The sequence below is a fragment of the Photinus pyralis genome, unplaced genomic scaffold (genome assembly GCF_008802855.1).
Source record: "Photinus pyralis isolate 1611_PpyrPB1 unplaced genomic scaffold, Ppyr1.3 Ppyr1.4_LG1, whole genome shotgun sequence".
Lineage (NCBI taxonomy): Eukaryota > Metazoa > Arthropoda > Insecta > Coleoptera > Lampyridae > Photinus > Photinus pyralis.
The window spans coordinates 17,545,696-17,558,751 of NW_022170249.1; the positions used below are offsets into that span (position 1 = coordinate 17,545,696).

At 37.3% G+C, this 13,056-nt stretch overlaps 1 protein-coding gene across 4 annotated transcripts in view; it reads left to right on the forward strand.

Moving 5' to 3' along the window:
* The window catches only part of LOC116171740 (protein madd-4), a 140,041-nt gene that overhangs the window by 121,995 nt on the left and 4,990 nt on the right, over window positions 1–13,056 (forward strand). For 2 of the 4 annotated variants that reach the window (XM_031488724.1, XM_031488732.1), the window contains exons 5-11: window positions 3,640–3,784; window positions 3,832–3,961; window positions 4,041–4,146; window positions 4,700–4,795; window positions 4,845–5,116; window positions 11,381–12,800; window positions 12,875–12,988. In XM_031488724.1, coding sequence (XP_031344584.1) covers window positions 3,640–3,784; window positions 3,832–3,961; window positions 4,041–4,146; window positions 4,700–4,795; window positions 4,845–5,116; window positions 11,381–12,800; window positions 12,875–12,988 — 2,283 coding nt within the window. The remainder of the gene's footprint in view (window positions 1–3,639; window positions 3,785–3,831; window positions 3,962–4,040; window positions 4,147–4,699; window positions 4,796–4,844; window positions 5,117–11,380; window positions 12,801–12,874; window positions 12,989–13,056) is intronic. The other 2 variants (XM_031488739.1, XM_031488744.1) reach the window with 1 other exon arrangement.

Below are 13,056 nucleotides of genomic sequence, written 5' to 3' on the forward strand. Positions count from 1 at the left end.
TAAATGTAGTGCGGACACTATGCCATAAGATTTTGCTTCTTGTGCCTCCCCATATCATCGTGAATCAAAATGCTACCTAATTTTTGCAAGTGTCCGTTTAAGTATTGTCTGCTAACTAAAAGAAGTGACAGGTGTAAATCAACCCAACAGTTTACCAACTCATCATCATTAAACATTACTATTTTGCACGCCTTGTGAGACGTACATGCAAATCCGATCAATCCTTTCCATTCATTTATCATGCTTACATTTAATTCTGGCCTTCGTAACTTTATTGCCCCTTACACCTATTTACATATATATACATCATACTATGAATTATTTCTAATCCATTTTGCATACGTGCATTTTACTATGACTGAGTTTATCGACAATTAACGTTAATCCATTTCAACGGTTGTTTAATAATTTGAGTGGTTACTGCTGCAAATGTGTCAACATACCCCAAAGTTGGGGTGTGTTGAGTGTTGACACAGCGTATTTATCAGTCATTTTGTTTCATTGAACACTCACAAATTAAGTAAATTAGTAATACGAGAAACTGAATAACCAAAGCTATAGTGATCTGAATCGGAATTGCAATTGTGGTAAATGTAAGTAAAACTCGCATCATAACAGTCACAATCGTTTGAGTACCCTGGCCCTCAAGGATGGCTCGGATAAGTACCTATTTAATATTACTTTCATTGGTATTGTTCTTTAAACAAGGGAGTAGAAAGTAGGCGGAAAAAAGGGATCGGGTTAGCTACCACCCCTAGATTGCCCGGTTGAATTTCAGTGGTTATTGCTTTCATACTAAGTTAGAAATTAGGTTTATTGTTTATTTTATAAATTGCCATTGCGAACCTCGTGTACTTCTTTGGATATGGAGAATACATTAGTTCAATAAAGTCACAATACAAACTCTACAGTCGAAATGAACCGTAATGGTAATACGGCCAAAAATAGTTATTTGTGTACCAAGGCCGTAAAAGTGATCTTTTTTGGCCGAAGCTGTTGTTTGTGGCCGAGGCGGTAGCCGAGGCCGCAATTCAGATGAGGCCTAAACAAATAACTTTTGGCCAAGGTGCACACAACATTTTTTAGGCGATCATCAAAAAAGAATTCAAAAATTTGCTCATAAACATATTTTTTCTGAAAATCATAGTTATCTTAGACAATTAAAAACAAAGCATTTCCTGTCGTATGTAATTATAATTAGCATCTTTGCGTGTGTTTTGTGCTTATCAAAATGGGCGATAGCGACAGTTCAGATACCCTAAATGAAATTTTGGAAGATGCAAGCATTGCGACCCTAAGTCATATATGATATAAGAGCAGGCGTTTGAGAGTAAAAGTACAATCGCAACATCCTCCGTTGCACAAGATTTTAATAACGTCAAATGCAATAGGTCCTTCGTAACTGTGGCTTCCAAGACCTTATAGTTAACATGCTGTACAATTATTAGAAACCTGATTACCTACTTTGATGGCAGGTATAGGTAGCCACTTGTGTTTTCGGTTAATTGCTGGTGATTCTTCGTATAATAATGTAAGCAATAACATCTTCCTCATGTTTTGGTTCTACACTTCAAAAAGGTCTGCAAGCAGCAAAGATTGAAACGTCAAACTATAATTTTAAATGTGAACATTGTGATTATGCAAAATAGTGTGAAACATTCCTACAAGTCCGAAAATGAAAAAAACGCACGTGAATAGCCCAATCCTTGATAGGGCTAGACCAGATAGACGCTTTGTATCAAACAGATTACTGTTTCTCACACATCAGTTTCAAATATGTACAGTTTGACAGATGTGTACAATAAAGTAAAGTTTGACAGAAGCGTACAATAAAGTGAAACTTTATGGCCGCAAAAGCGACCACAAAATCACCGTTTTTGTGATGATAGCCTAAAAAAGCTTAAAGAAACTCATGGCATACTATGACATAAATAGCTTGGCGATCCCGAAGATTGGATGTGGTTTAGATGGGTTGGACTGGAAGATAGTGCGAACCATGATCGAAGTGATATTTAGGAACACTAGCGTTCGAATTACAGTATGATGCTTCAACCCACAGGGGACGACCCTCCGCAAAGCTGTGGACTCTTACTTTTTCAAGAAAGGTGTTTGTCGAGCAGGCTCTGACTGCAGATTCCGACACGAGGCATTAAAAAGTAATACTAACGCAGTTTCTGAACGAGACGTCCAGAATTAAGAAGGGGGCAGTGTAACGGAAACGCTCCGGTAAATTACGCGAATTTTCTTGACTTACATTGCTTGCGTGATAAATGGTTGCGGATCGAACACGCAAGCAGTCTACTACCGAACGAGATCGAGTACGTATGAAACATAGAGCGCGGAAATATAAATTGCGAAGTGTGTGATATAAATAGTCGATATAAATTGTACGGTTTTTATACTGTTTTAGTTTTGTTTAATAAATATTGATATAAATCGAACCCGAATTTATAAATCACGTTACAATATACATTCACAAAACAGATAGACAGAAATAAAGAGAACTAAAACTAAATTATAACATCGATACTAATAATTGTAATGGAAATCATAATGCAGGTGATGGAACTTAAAAAAATTGATTAATGACATTATTTAACGTAACTTATTTATAATTTATAGCTGATACAATTTATAATTTAAACTTTAAAAAAATTATAAAAGAAAAACTATTTAAAAAAACTATAATAATGGACAATGAATTCATAATAACTACACAGTATCAATACAGACTTTGTGAAAAGAAGATTGATAAGCAAGAAATATGTCGATATGCAACGAAACATTGTTATAGAGGCGTAACATGGCAATTAATGGCGAATGAAACATCATATTTGTGCGCGAGTGACGAATATGAAATAGAAATTTACTACGATTGAAAAAAGTTGGTACTAACAAATGAACTTGACTCAGTAAATTGATGTTAACGGAACCATGAATTAACTTGAAAAGGAAAGTTAATTGAATGATTTTTCGTCTCTTATCTAGACTCTGCATCTGAAATAAATCTAACCAGTACTGAATATTGACCCTCCAGTCTTAAAATACAAAAATCTGTTCTGCACCTTTTCAATATTGTTACTATGAATATCATAATACGATGTCCGCGTACTCTAAGTTAGCCCTAACCAACGAAGCGTACAATATTTTTAATGTTCGCTCAGATCTAAACTTTTGACGTGATATAGGCCAAGCTATCAGGGTAATTCTACGTATGTTCTCTTAAACAACTCTCCCTGTATATCAGCCGCTACGACCTCTAGATTGGAAAAACTACCACGTTTAACGAAAGACAGTATACACTCAGCATGCAAAATTTACCAAATAATTTTTCTCGGATAGAGCTTTAATTTTTCATGGTGGAATGACGTAGGTTTCGACACAGCGAAATTGCTAAATTATGAATGCACTCGAAATTGGACAGCTAACCGAAAGGCTGAATAAAGGAATAAAACATATAATCCGCTAAAACCTGAAAAACGTGAAATGGAAAACCATTCCAAATATAGGACACTTTTTTTCCGATTCCAATGGTATCTTAAGCTGAAATTAGAAAATGAAGTGAAGAAACTTTTTGTCGTTAGCAAAGAGAACCAAGTGTGTAAATTCATTCGATTAATTAGGTCCAATTTGTTTCAGAGAGTAGGATGTGACCTAAGGATAGGATCGACCCTGCAGGTAGATTCTTGCGGAAATTGCGGCGGCGACGGTTCCTCCTGCTCTCAACCACTTTATCATTGGACCTTAAAATCGGTTTCTTTGTGCTCCGTCACCTGCGGTGGAGGTAAAACTGATTCGATCGATTAAAAATTAATTTTTCTGCGCCCTTAGGTTACAAGATGTCGCGACCCGTTTGCCAGAATATTTTGACTGGAATGGAGGTCGAGGAGCAATTATGTAATGATTCGTTAAAGCCGGATACGACCGTTGTCGAATGCAATATTCACAATTGCCCGCCGAGGTAGGGTTCAGTTTTGCATTTTAATTTTTGGTTTATCTCGAAATTGTCTCCCTTAAACTGTTTCCCGTTTAAATTATAGGTGGCATACGACTGATTGGGGGGCGTGCTCGGCCACTTGCGGCGGCGGCACTCGTTTTCGGCAAGTCTATTGCGTCGAAGATCGTGGAAATAAAACCAAAGTAAAGGTAATTCTTATTGTCCTAAATCGATTTTGCGGGCGAAATAAAATTGAGACACGGAACTTGTTGTATCTGGAAATAATTGGAAAGAGATTTCTTAAGGATACCAAAGGGAACAATAAAATTCTTAGCCTGTAAAATTAATCAATAAGGGTTATTGAAAAGGTTCGCTATTTCACAGGCTTTCCTTCTTTTTTTAGAGCAGGCATGATTGCTGTGAGCGTTTGATGAAGGTATTTTCCTTTTTATAGGTTTGGGACCATTATGTAATTAAAATTTTATGAGGAAACCATCTCGTTATTTTTCAAGCAGCTTATTCACTATATGTCCGTTCTGAAAACTACTAACAAGATTGGAAACTTTCAGAGTACGAGTTTCTGATTTACATAATAAAGCAGCCGAAATTTTAAACTAATTAATAAATATCCCTCAAAACTGCAAGAAAACAAGAATTTGTATTTGTAGTTCTTAAATAATACAAATAGGATAATTATGGTACATCAAAATGCTTCAAGTATCGACATTACTCTTTTGACATTGGTATTTAATTTGGTACTAGGTTAGCGAGCAAAAATGTCCAGGGCGGAAACCTAGATACCAGGAACCATGCAACCAGATGGTGTGTCCGAAGTGGCATACACTACCTTGGTCTGGGGTGAGAAACCTGTGGTTGTAATTCCGGCATTTGATCAACATTATTTTAGTGCTCCGTTTCCTGTGGCGAGGGTATGCAGGTGCGGGTGGTGGAATGTAGGAACGCCGACGATTTTCCAAGTTCGTTTTGCCCCATAATCGACGAGCCCGTTTCCACAAAAGCATGTTCGACAGGCATACAATGCCCCCACTTTTTCGACAGCGTTGAAGAGTTACTTCCTGGTCTTTACCACACGCAGCCACTAATTCAACCATACCCGCCTCCGCCGCCAGCTCATGCTGAAAAGCTCATAGGAGAGCAAGTGATACCTTCCGAAAGCACGTAAGCGTCTTTGATTTGAGCTTCAATATTGTAATGCATGTTCGTGTTAAAAGACAAATTTTTTGCAATACCGCCAAATCTTATACTCGATTGGCACTCTATGCACTTTACTGTAACCTTGTATCCAATCAACTGTTGTATGCTTTATGTGTTTTTCAGCAATTACAAAGTGTACTTTGCCTGCGGGTGGGTTTATGTGAGGTACAATTAAAATACAATTGTATTGTTTGCAGCACCATCAACTTATTTGACACTTATTTCATTTGGGCACAATATATAAAATGGCCGAAGTCGGCATCTTGTAGTCGAACGTAGCAGGTGCCGACTCTGCCTTCGCAATTATGACGTGCACTTTGTTCCCCCTAGTTTAAAAACTGAGAAGTCACAAACGCACTAACTTGGTGCTTGTTTTGTGCTGATTTATGCATGCTTTGTTAGTCAATGTCAACGGACGTATTGGAACGAAGAACGAACTCTTTCTATTGTGACCAAAGTTTGCGACTGAATTATTGCGATGTGCTCGTTTGATGCTGGTCTACTCTGGCGTTATGATCTTCAATATTAAAAACATCGCAAAATCAAACACAAGTTATACCCTTTATAGATTTTACTATTTATAATTTTCTCTATAAATTTCAAATGAACTAGATTAAAATTCATTCTAATAACCATATACGGCACAATTTTTACACAGTTCACCTAAAATATAATCATAAATGGACCCACTACATAAGAGGTTTTCTTTATTAAGGGCTAATCGTAGATGAAGCAAAGATTGTCGACGGAAATTACATTACGACAAATTACAGCCGAAACATCTATATCTAAAGAAGTTACATGCGAAATGGAACATTGCTGTACTTATATCTAAAGGGAAAAAACGCATATGATAACCTCCACTAGGAGCACAGGCAAAATCCCGTCCAGACTATTACTTCGGAATTCCCAAATTAAGGCTCTCCAGAGCGTTCTACCTTTTTTTTAATCGAAATGTACTTCGATGCGGTTTACGAAGGAAAAGACATGAAATCGACACCCAAAAATCAAGGCGCTTGCAGTCCAGCACGACAAAAATTGACAACGGAGCTGTAAATTGGAACCTTGCCGTCGGTGAATTTTCAAACAACGGAAATCTTCTCTGGGCGTAGTTTTTTAACAGTGAATCCTTGCGTTTAAAAGTAACGGGCGAGTCTCAATTTTTTTCGAAACGTTTTTTATATTATCTCAAACAGGAGACATCTTGACTATGCTACAGTTTGATATTTTTTACTGCTTTTAATTAATAATAATAATGAATAATATTGTATTCTTTTTTACGTAGGTGTTTATTTAAGGGTTATTAGAAACAATGAAATTTGCCATTCTTTTTTTCAATTAAAATGCAGTTGATTTTTATTAGAAATATTTTTTGTTAAGTTTATCAGTAATTTTGATTTATAGTCACACTTCGTTTTGTTATTACATTTTGCCATATGATATTATGTTTTGTATTTCTTTGTAAAAATGGTATTTCCGTTAAATAAATAAATAATCCTAATAATAAAAACCCCCTGTGGGTTTGGGGGTTGAATTCACTTACTTCCGCCCTGGAGGCGGCCAATGGGCATGGGAGGTGTCGAGTACAATCGCCTTCCATATAATCCTATCTAAACTACCCCTCTCCGCATGTTCCAATGTTTAAAAACAATTCCGTTTATTTTTCCTTACTTCCCACGCTGGCAACAGCAAAAAAATTGACGGCTTTTTTCTTGGTCTTTTGGAAAACACTTTTGGTGCTTAATATGGGCCTAAAGACGGTAGATAGCGTTCCCAAGAGATTTTTCTGCGATCAGTCCATTTTTAATTAGCAAAGAATTGTACGGATTAGTTGGTAATGTAAATTCAGTTAATAATTTTATTTGTTACTCAGTTGTAAACGTTGATTAACAAGACAAAACGCAAACGGGTAAACGTCATGTTTAAACGCTACTGACTTGTAAAACTGACAGCAGACCTGTAAAACTGACAGCAGACCTGTAAAAATTTTACAAGTTAGTAATCTAGTAATTTCATTGGCCAGAATTAATGCGAAGTCTCTGTTACATGGATCACATGATATTTTAGACATTTCTTCAAGAACAATTTAAGAACTAATTATTTACGTTTACTATTGTTTACAAATGAGTAACAAATAAAATATTGTACATTATACGCCAGGTAATAGTTTTTACTGGCTCTAGGAGATGACAAGCTCGCCTAACGGCTCGCCAGTCAACTTCTCCTATCGCCAGTAAAAACTCACTTACCTGGCTAATAATGTAAAATACTATTAAAGGTGACACACCAATTGTCAGATTAGAAATAAAACGCTCCGTAGACTTTGATATCATTGTGCAGCCACATGCCACCTTAAATATGTCTAAGGGTGTTGTTTATTATCCTCATTGAATTGTACGTTACAAGAAATTAAGGACAACCTGAAAAGGCAAGCAGTTACGGGCGTTAGGCGAATAAGAACGAAACGCAATGGAATATTTAAAGATACAGCTATTTGTCCTTTGAAGGTTCGGATTTATATACCGAATCCGTTGCGTTGTTTTAATTGTCAGCGATTTGTTCGTGCTTCCAGCACATGTAAATATCCATAATGATGCATTTGTGGAAAATATTCACCAAGAAACGGCTTGTGACATTCCTATTGAATGACCAAATTGTCGTTAAAAATGTGATGGTAATACTGATCCTTCGAAATTCCGTTGTATCGGTTTATTAAAATAATCAATGCCTTTTCCCATATAAGGTCTAGTAATTAAGTAATTAGTCAACCATTTTTCTTTAAAAGACAATCTTATTGGAGATCCCGAGTGCAAGCAAAACTAGCCTGTTTGGTTTCTAGTCTATAACTGTTGATTGAGAAGTCTAATCGAAAAAGAACGAATTGTTTTGGATTCTACGCACCAAAATTAAGAAGAAAAAGTGTTTTCCCGAGAAATTTTGGTGTAGTCGATTTTTGGTAAAAAAGGAAGGTTATACACTGCCTTTTTTTGAGCCCCGAAGAAAAAATTGTCTCAGATCGACCCCGAAAAAAAATTTTCTTATAGAATGTGGCCTGTAGAATCCATAATTTCAAACAGTTCCAAGATTGGGCTACTAGTTCAAAAGTTACAGCCCTTTGAATTTTCTTTCGAAATTGGTTTCTAGTCTATAACTTTTGATTGAGAAGTCTGATCGAAAAAGTACGAATTGTTTTGGATTCTACGCACCAAAATTAATAAGAAAAAGTGTTTTCCCGAGAAATTTTGGTGCAGTCGATTTTTGGTAAAAAAGGAAGGTTATACACTGCCTTTTTTTGAGTCCCGAAAAAAAAATTGTCTCAGATCGACCCGGAAAAAAATTTTCTTATAGAATGTGGCCTGTAGAATCCATAATTTCAAACAGTTCCAAGATTTGGCTACTAGTTCAAAAGTTACAGCCCTTTGAATTTTTTTTCGAAATTGGTTTCTAGTCTATAACTTTTGATTGAGAAGTCTGATCGAAAAAGTACGAATTGTTTTGGATTCTACGCACCAAATTAATAAGAAAAAGTGTTTTCCCGAGAAATTTTGGTGTAGTCGATTTTTGGTAAAAAAGGAAGGTTATACACTGCCTTTTTTTGAGCCCCGACAAAAAAATTGTCTCAGATCGACCCGGAAAAAAATTTTCTTATAGAATGTGGCCTGTAGAATCCATAATTTCAAACAGTTCCAAGATTGGGCTACTAGTTCAAAAGTTACAGCCCTTTGAATTTTCTTTCGAAATTGGGTTCTAGTCCATAACTTTTGATTGAGAAGTCTGATCGAAAAAGTACGAATTGTTTTGGATTCTACGCACCAAAATTAATAAGAAAAAGTGTTTTCCCGAGAAATTTTGGTGTAGTCGATTTTTGGTAAAAAAGGAAGGTTATACACTGCCTTTTTTTGAGCCCCGAAAAAAAAATTGTCTCAGATCGACCCGGAAAAAAAAATTTTCTTATAGAATGTGGCCTGTAGAATCCATAATTTCAAACAGTTCCAAGATTGGGCTACTAGTTCAAACGTTACAGCCCTTTGAATTTTCTTTCGAAATTGGTTTCTAGTCTATAATTCTACGTATCATAATTATCCCCAAAAACAAAATAGAAATAAAATATATACTTCTACAAGACGAAGTTCAGTTCGACGTAGACTACCGCCGTCTGTTCTTCCATTTAACCTTTTCGTCCACTTCACCTACTAATGGCAGGAATGTTGTATCTTACGCTTTTGAAAGTTTTCTTAAACAAAACGGAATTGTTTAAGTTCGCCATTACATCCTGCGACAAATGACCTGGCAGAACGATAGGTACGTTCAAACATTAAAGCAATCATTACGCGCAATTAATGGTAATAGTTCTGATGTTGAAAATGAATTATGTAGATTACTTTTACAATATCGCAAAATGTCTCATAGTATTACCAAACAATCACCTTCAATGTTAATGTTCGGATGTGAAATTACATCCCGATGGATTTAATTAAACCCGATTTAAATAAAAATGCAACTGCTAATTCGTGCAGTTCGAGATTTCCAAATTAATGACAGAGTTGCTGTAAGAAACTATGCAAACTATATCAAATGGAAATTTGGAAATGTTGATAAAAAGTTAGGGAAATTACACTATCATAATATTAAGCTTGATAATGGTAATGTTTGGAAGAGACACGTTGATCAGTTACGCAGGATTGGGGATGCTACTCCGCGAGACGCTCCTCAAAATGATTATATTCCTTATGGCCCCTCTAACAATCATCCTGATGTTACAATCTTACCCGATACTTTACCTGATCCAGAAATAAATACCCCTACGTTGGACATAACGGCCAGTGTACCTACAAATGAAGAGAATACTTTACCGCAGCTACGCCGTTCTAACCGCGTACGTCGTTCTCCGGATCGATTAAATTTATAAGTTGGGGAGGAGTTGTGATTACATTCTAAGCTTATGCGATTTTATAATTTAATTTGGTAAAATAGCATATGTGAATAAACAATTAATTAATTTCTTCAATATAAATAAAACTAGTCTTGTCATACAATTCCCTTTAAGCGTTTAATTCCTACAAAATACAATACTCATTTATTTCGGCCTACAGAATCCATAACTTCAATCAGTTTTAAGATTGGGATACTTGATCATAAGTTACAGCCCATTGAATTTTTTTCGAAATTGGTTTTTTGCCAATAACTTTTGATTCAGAGGTCCAATCCACAAAATACAAACATTTTTGGGGTAGTCTATCTTCGGTGGCAAACAACGGCTCTGCCGTCGTGGTCTTTTCCACAGAAACAACATTGTCATATGTTCTGAACGTCATTTTGTATCGTGCTCCGCGTCCCATTTGAAATAAGAATGACAGATGTCATTAGCAGTCATAAGCATCTGTTTCATCTACCGATGCGGTTAAAGTGATCACTCATAGACACACTCATCAACATAGAAAAAAACAGAAAATGAACACCGACTGGATGCGATCGAATGCACAATCTCATTTCCGTTAGTGTTGCACAAAATTTTAAGGAACAGACATACCAAAGAACATAAAAACGAGCCTAATTCTCAATGCAAAATAATACAGTAGAAGAAGAAATAGTCTTTAATGTCTTTGAATATTTATAATCAAAGGTTAAACACACGAACGTAACAGTTTTTCCAAAAATCATAATAAAACCGGCATATTTAAAATTTGTTCACAATTAAGAACCCTTCGTTGTCTTCCTTAAGATGCTATCCTAGATTATGAAATCCTGTAGCTCAGAAAGTTTGTGCACAAACTAGCTCAGACGCAAACTTGGTTTCTAAAGGAAAAGGAAGCTTTCGTTTTTAAAGTTGTATTGACGCACAAAACGGCACAGTACACACATAAAAAACGCAAAATAGGCACAAATAGACATGTTTAGGACTTCTCCGTTCTTGGGTTTTGGAAGAATAACTTAATGCACGTGCATTTATGCCCAGAGCACTAGTGCACACGCTAACACTAATTGAACAAATGTTACTTTAGGTATAACTATGTGAAACCTTGATCTAAGTCTTCTTCAAAGCTTTAACAATGTAAAACCATTGATCTCATATGAATGGTTTTATATTCCGTATGTGCGAATTGAATAGAAACGCATGGTATAGTTGCATCTATGAGTAAACCAACCTAAACTGGTCAAATCAGAAGAATTGCTTTGCCTGCGAAGTATAATTTTTATTTTGTTAGAAACGAAAGTCTCTTCTTCTAGGTTTATCGCAGACGAGTGGGGCCCATGTAGCGTTTCGTGCGGAGATGGAATTAGAAAAAGAGAAGTGCATTGTAAAATATTTTTGGAATTTTCGCGTACAATCGCGAAGCTTCCGGATTCTCAGTGCAGTGGACCCAAGCCGGTAGTTACAGAGAGGTGTTTCATGGAACCGTGTTCTTCCGAGCGAATTGACATTAAAGACGATCCTTATCGTGCGGACATGCCAATTAAAGTGGGTAGTGGTTCTCCCGGTACGACTTACACGTGGAAAGAGCAAGGGTATACGCACTGTAGTGCGTCGTGCCTTGGTGGTGTACAAGAACTGATAGTGAACTGCGTCAGGGACGATACGCAAAAAGTGACGTCGCCGTATATGTGCCCTAGGGAATTTAAACCTGAGGTTTTGGTACGGACTTGTAACGATCATCCTTGTCCACCGAGGTGGAATTACTCTGACTTTCAGCCATGCACACAGTCGTGTGGTATTGGGATTCAAACCAGAGAAGTCACGTGTATACATGAAGTAACGCAAGGGGGAGGTAACACAGTCATAGTACCCAGTAATATGTGCCCGCAGCCACCTCCCCCAGATAGGCAAAATTGCAATGTCTTAGACTGTCCTGTACGCTGGAAGCTTACGGAGTGGTCCAAATGTACTAAGAATTGTGGTGGAGGTGAAAAGACGCGGAAGGTCGAGTGTAAACAAGTTATGGCGCAGAATCACACTGTCGACCGACCTGCCAGCATGTGTCCAACTCCGAAACCGCCCGATAAAAAACCGTGCAACACTAAAAGCTGTGTTCTCGAAACTGACAAACCACAAATAGAGGTATCAAACAGCACATTCATTCAGCATGACCCTAAGAAGAAGAAGGTCTCATTAAAAGTCGGAGGCGCAGCCACAATTTTTTACGGATCTATGATTAAAATTAAATGCCCCGTCAAGAGGTTTAATCGTACCAAAATTCAGTGGGTGAAAGATCACTCTTACCTTCCAAAAGTAAAGAAATATAAAGTCTCCAAAAAAGGCGCATTGAGGATATTAAATTTAACGTATAAAGATAGCGGAATATACACTTGCATGGCTGGGAAATCGTCCGCGGATTTGGCCTTGTCCGTGAAACCTCGTCCCGGTGAGTTTCCCACATCAGAAGAAATTCAAAAACAGGCCGGTTACAAGAACAGCCACAGGATCGATTTGGCAATTTCCGACATTCAAGCTGGTCGCGATGAGCTCAATCCCGTCTTCGGTAATGACGACCACTCGCACGAGCAGAAGCCCGACAAGCCCAAGAAGAATACAACACCACGAACTCGGATCATTCTCCCCACACAGTCGACGCGCAAGGGCACATCGAACGTGGGCAACTTGAACGCACTACCCGCTCAAAGCACGACTTTGGTTTCCGAGAATGATCAGGTGAGTGACCGACAACTTCTATCCGTTTGCCAACCGTTCTTCACTAAAAATGCTCCTCTCTTAATGCTGCAAAGAGTCGGATTGTACCGTCGAACTTTCCTTCTTCTTCTGATTCGCTAAAACCCGCCGCCTCTAGCTCTGGGACTAGAATTATTCCGCACTTTCAGCAATTAATTTCTAACATACAGGTGAGATCGGTGCAGGAGTTGATGCGGAAACGCGTTTTCCGCACCATCTCTTAGCCTAAAATTCTTTC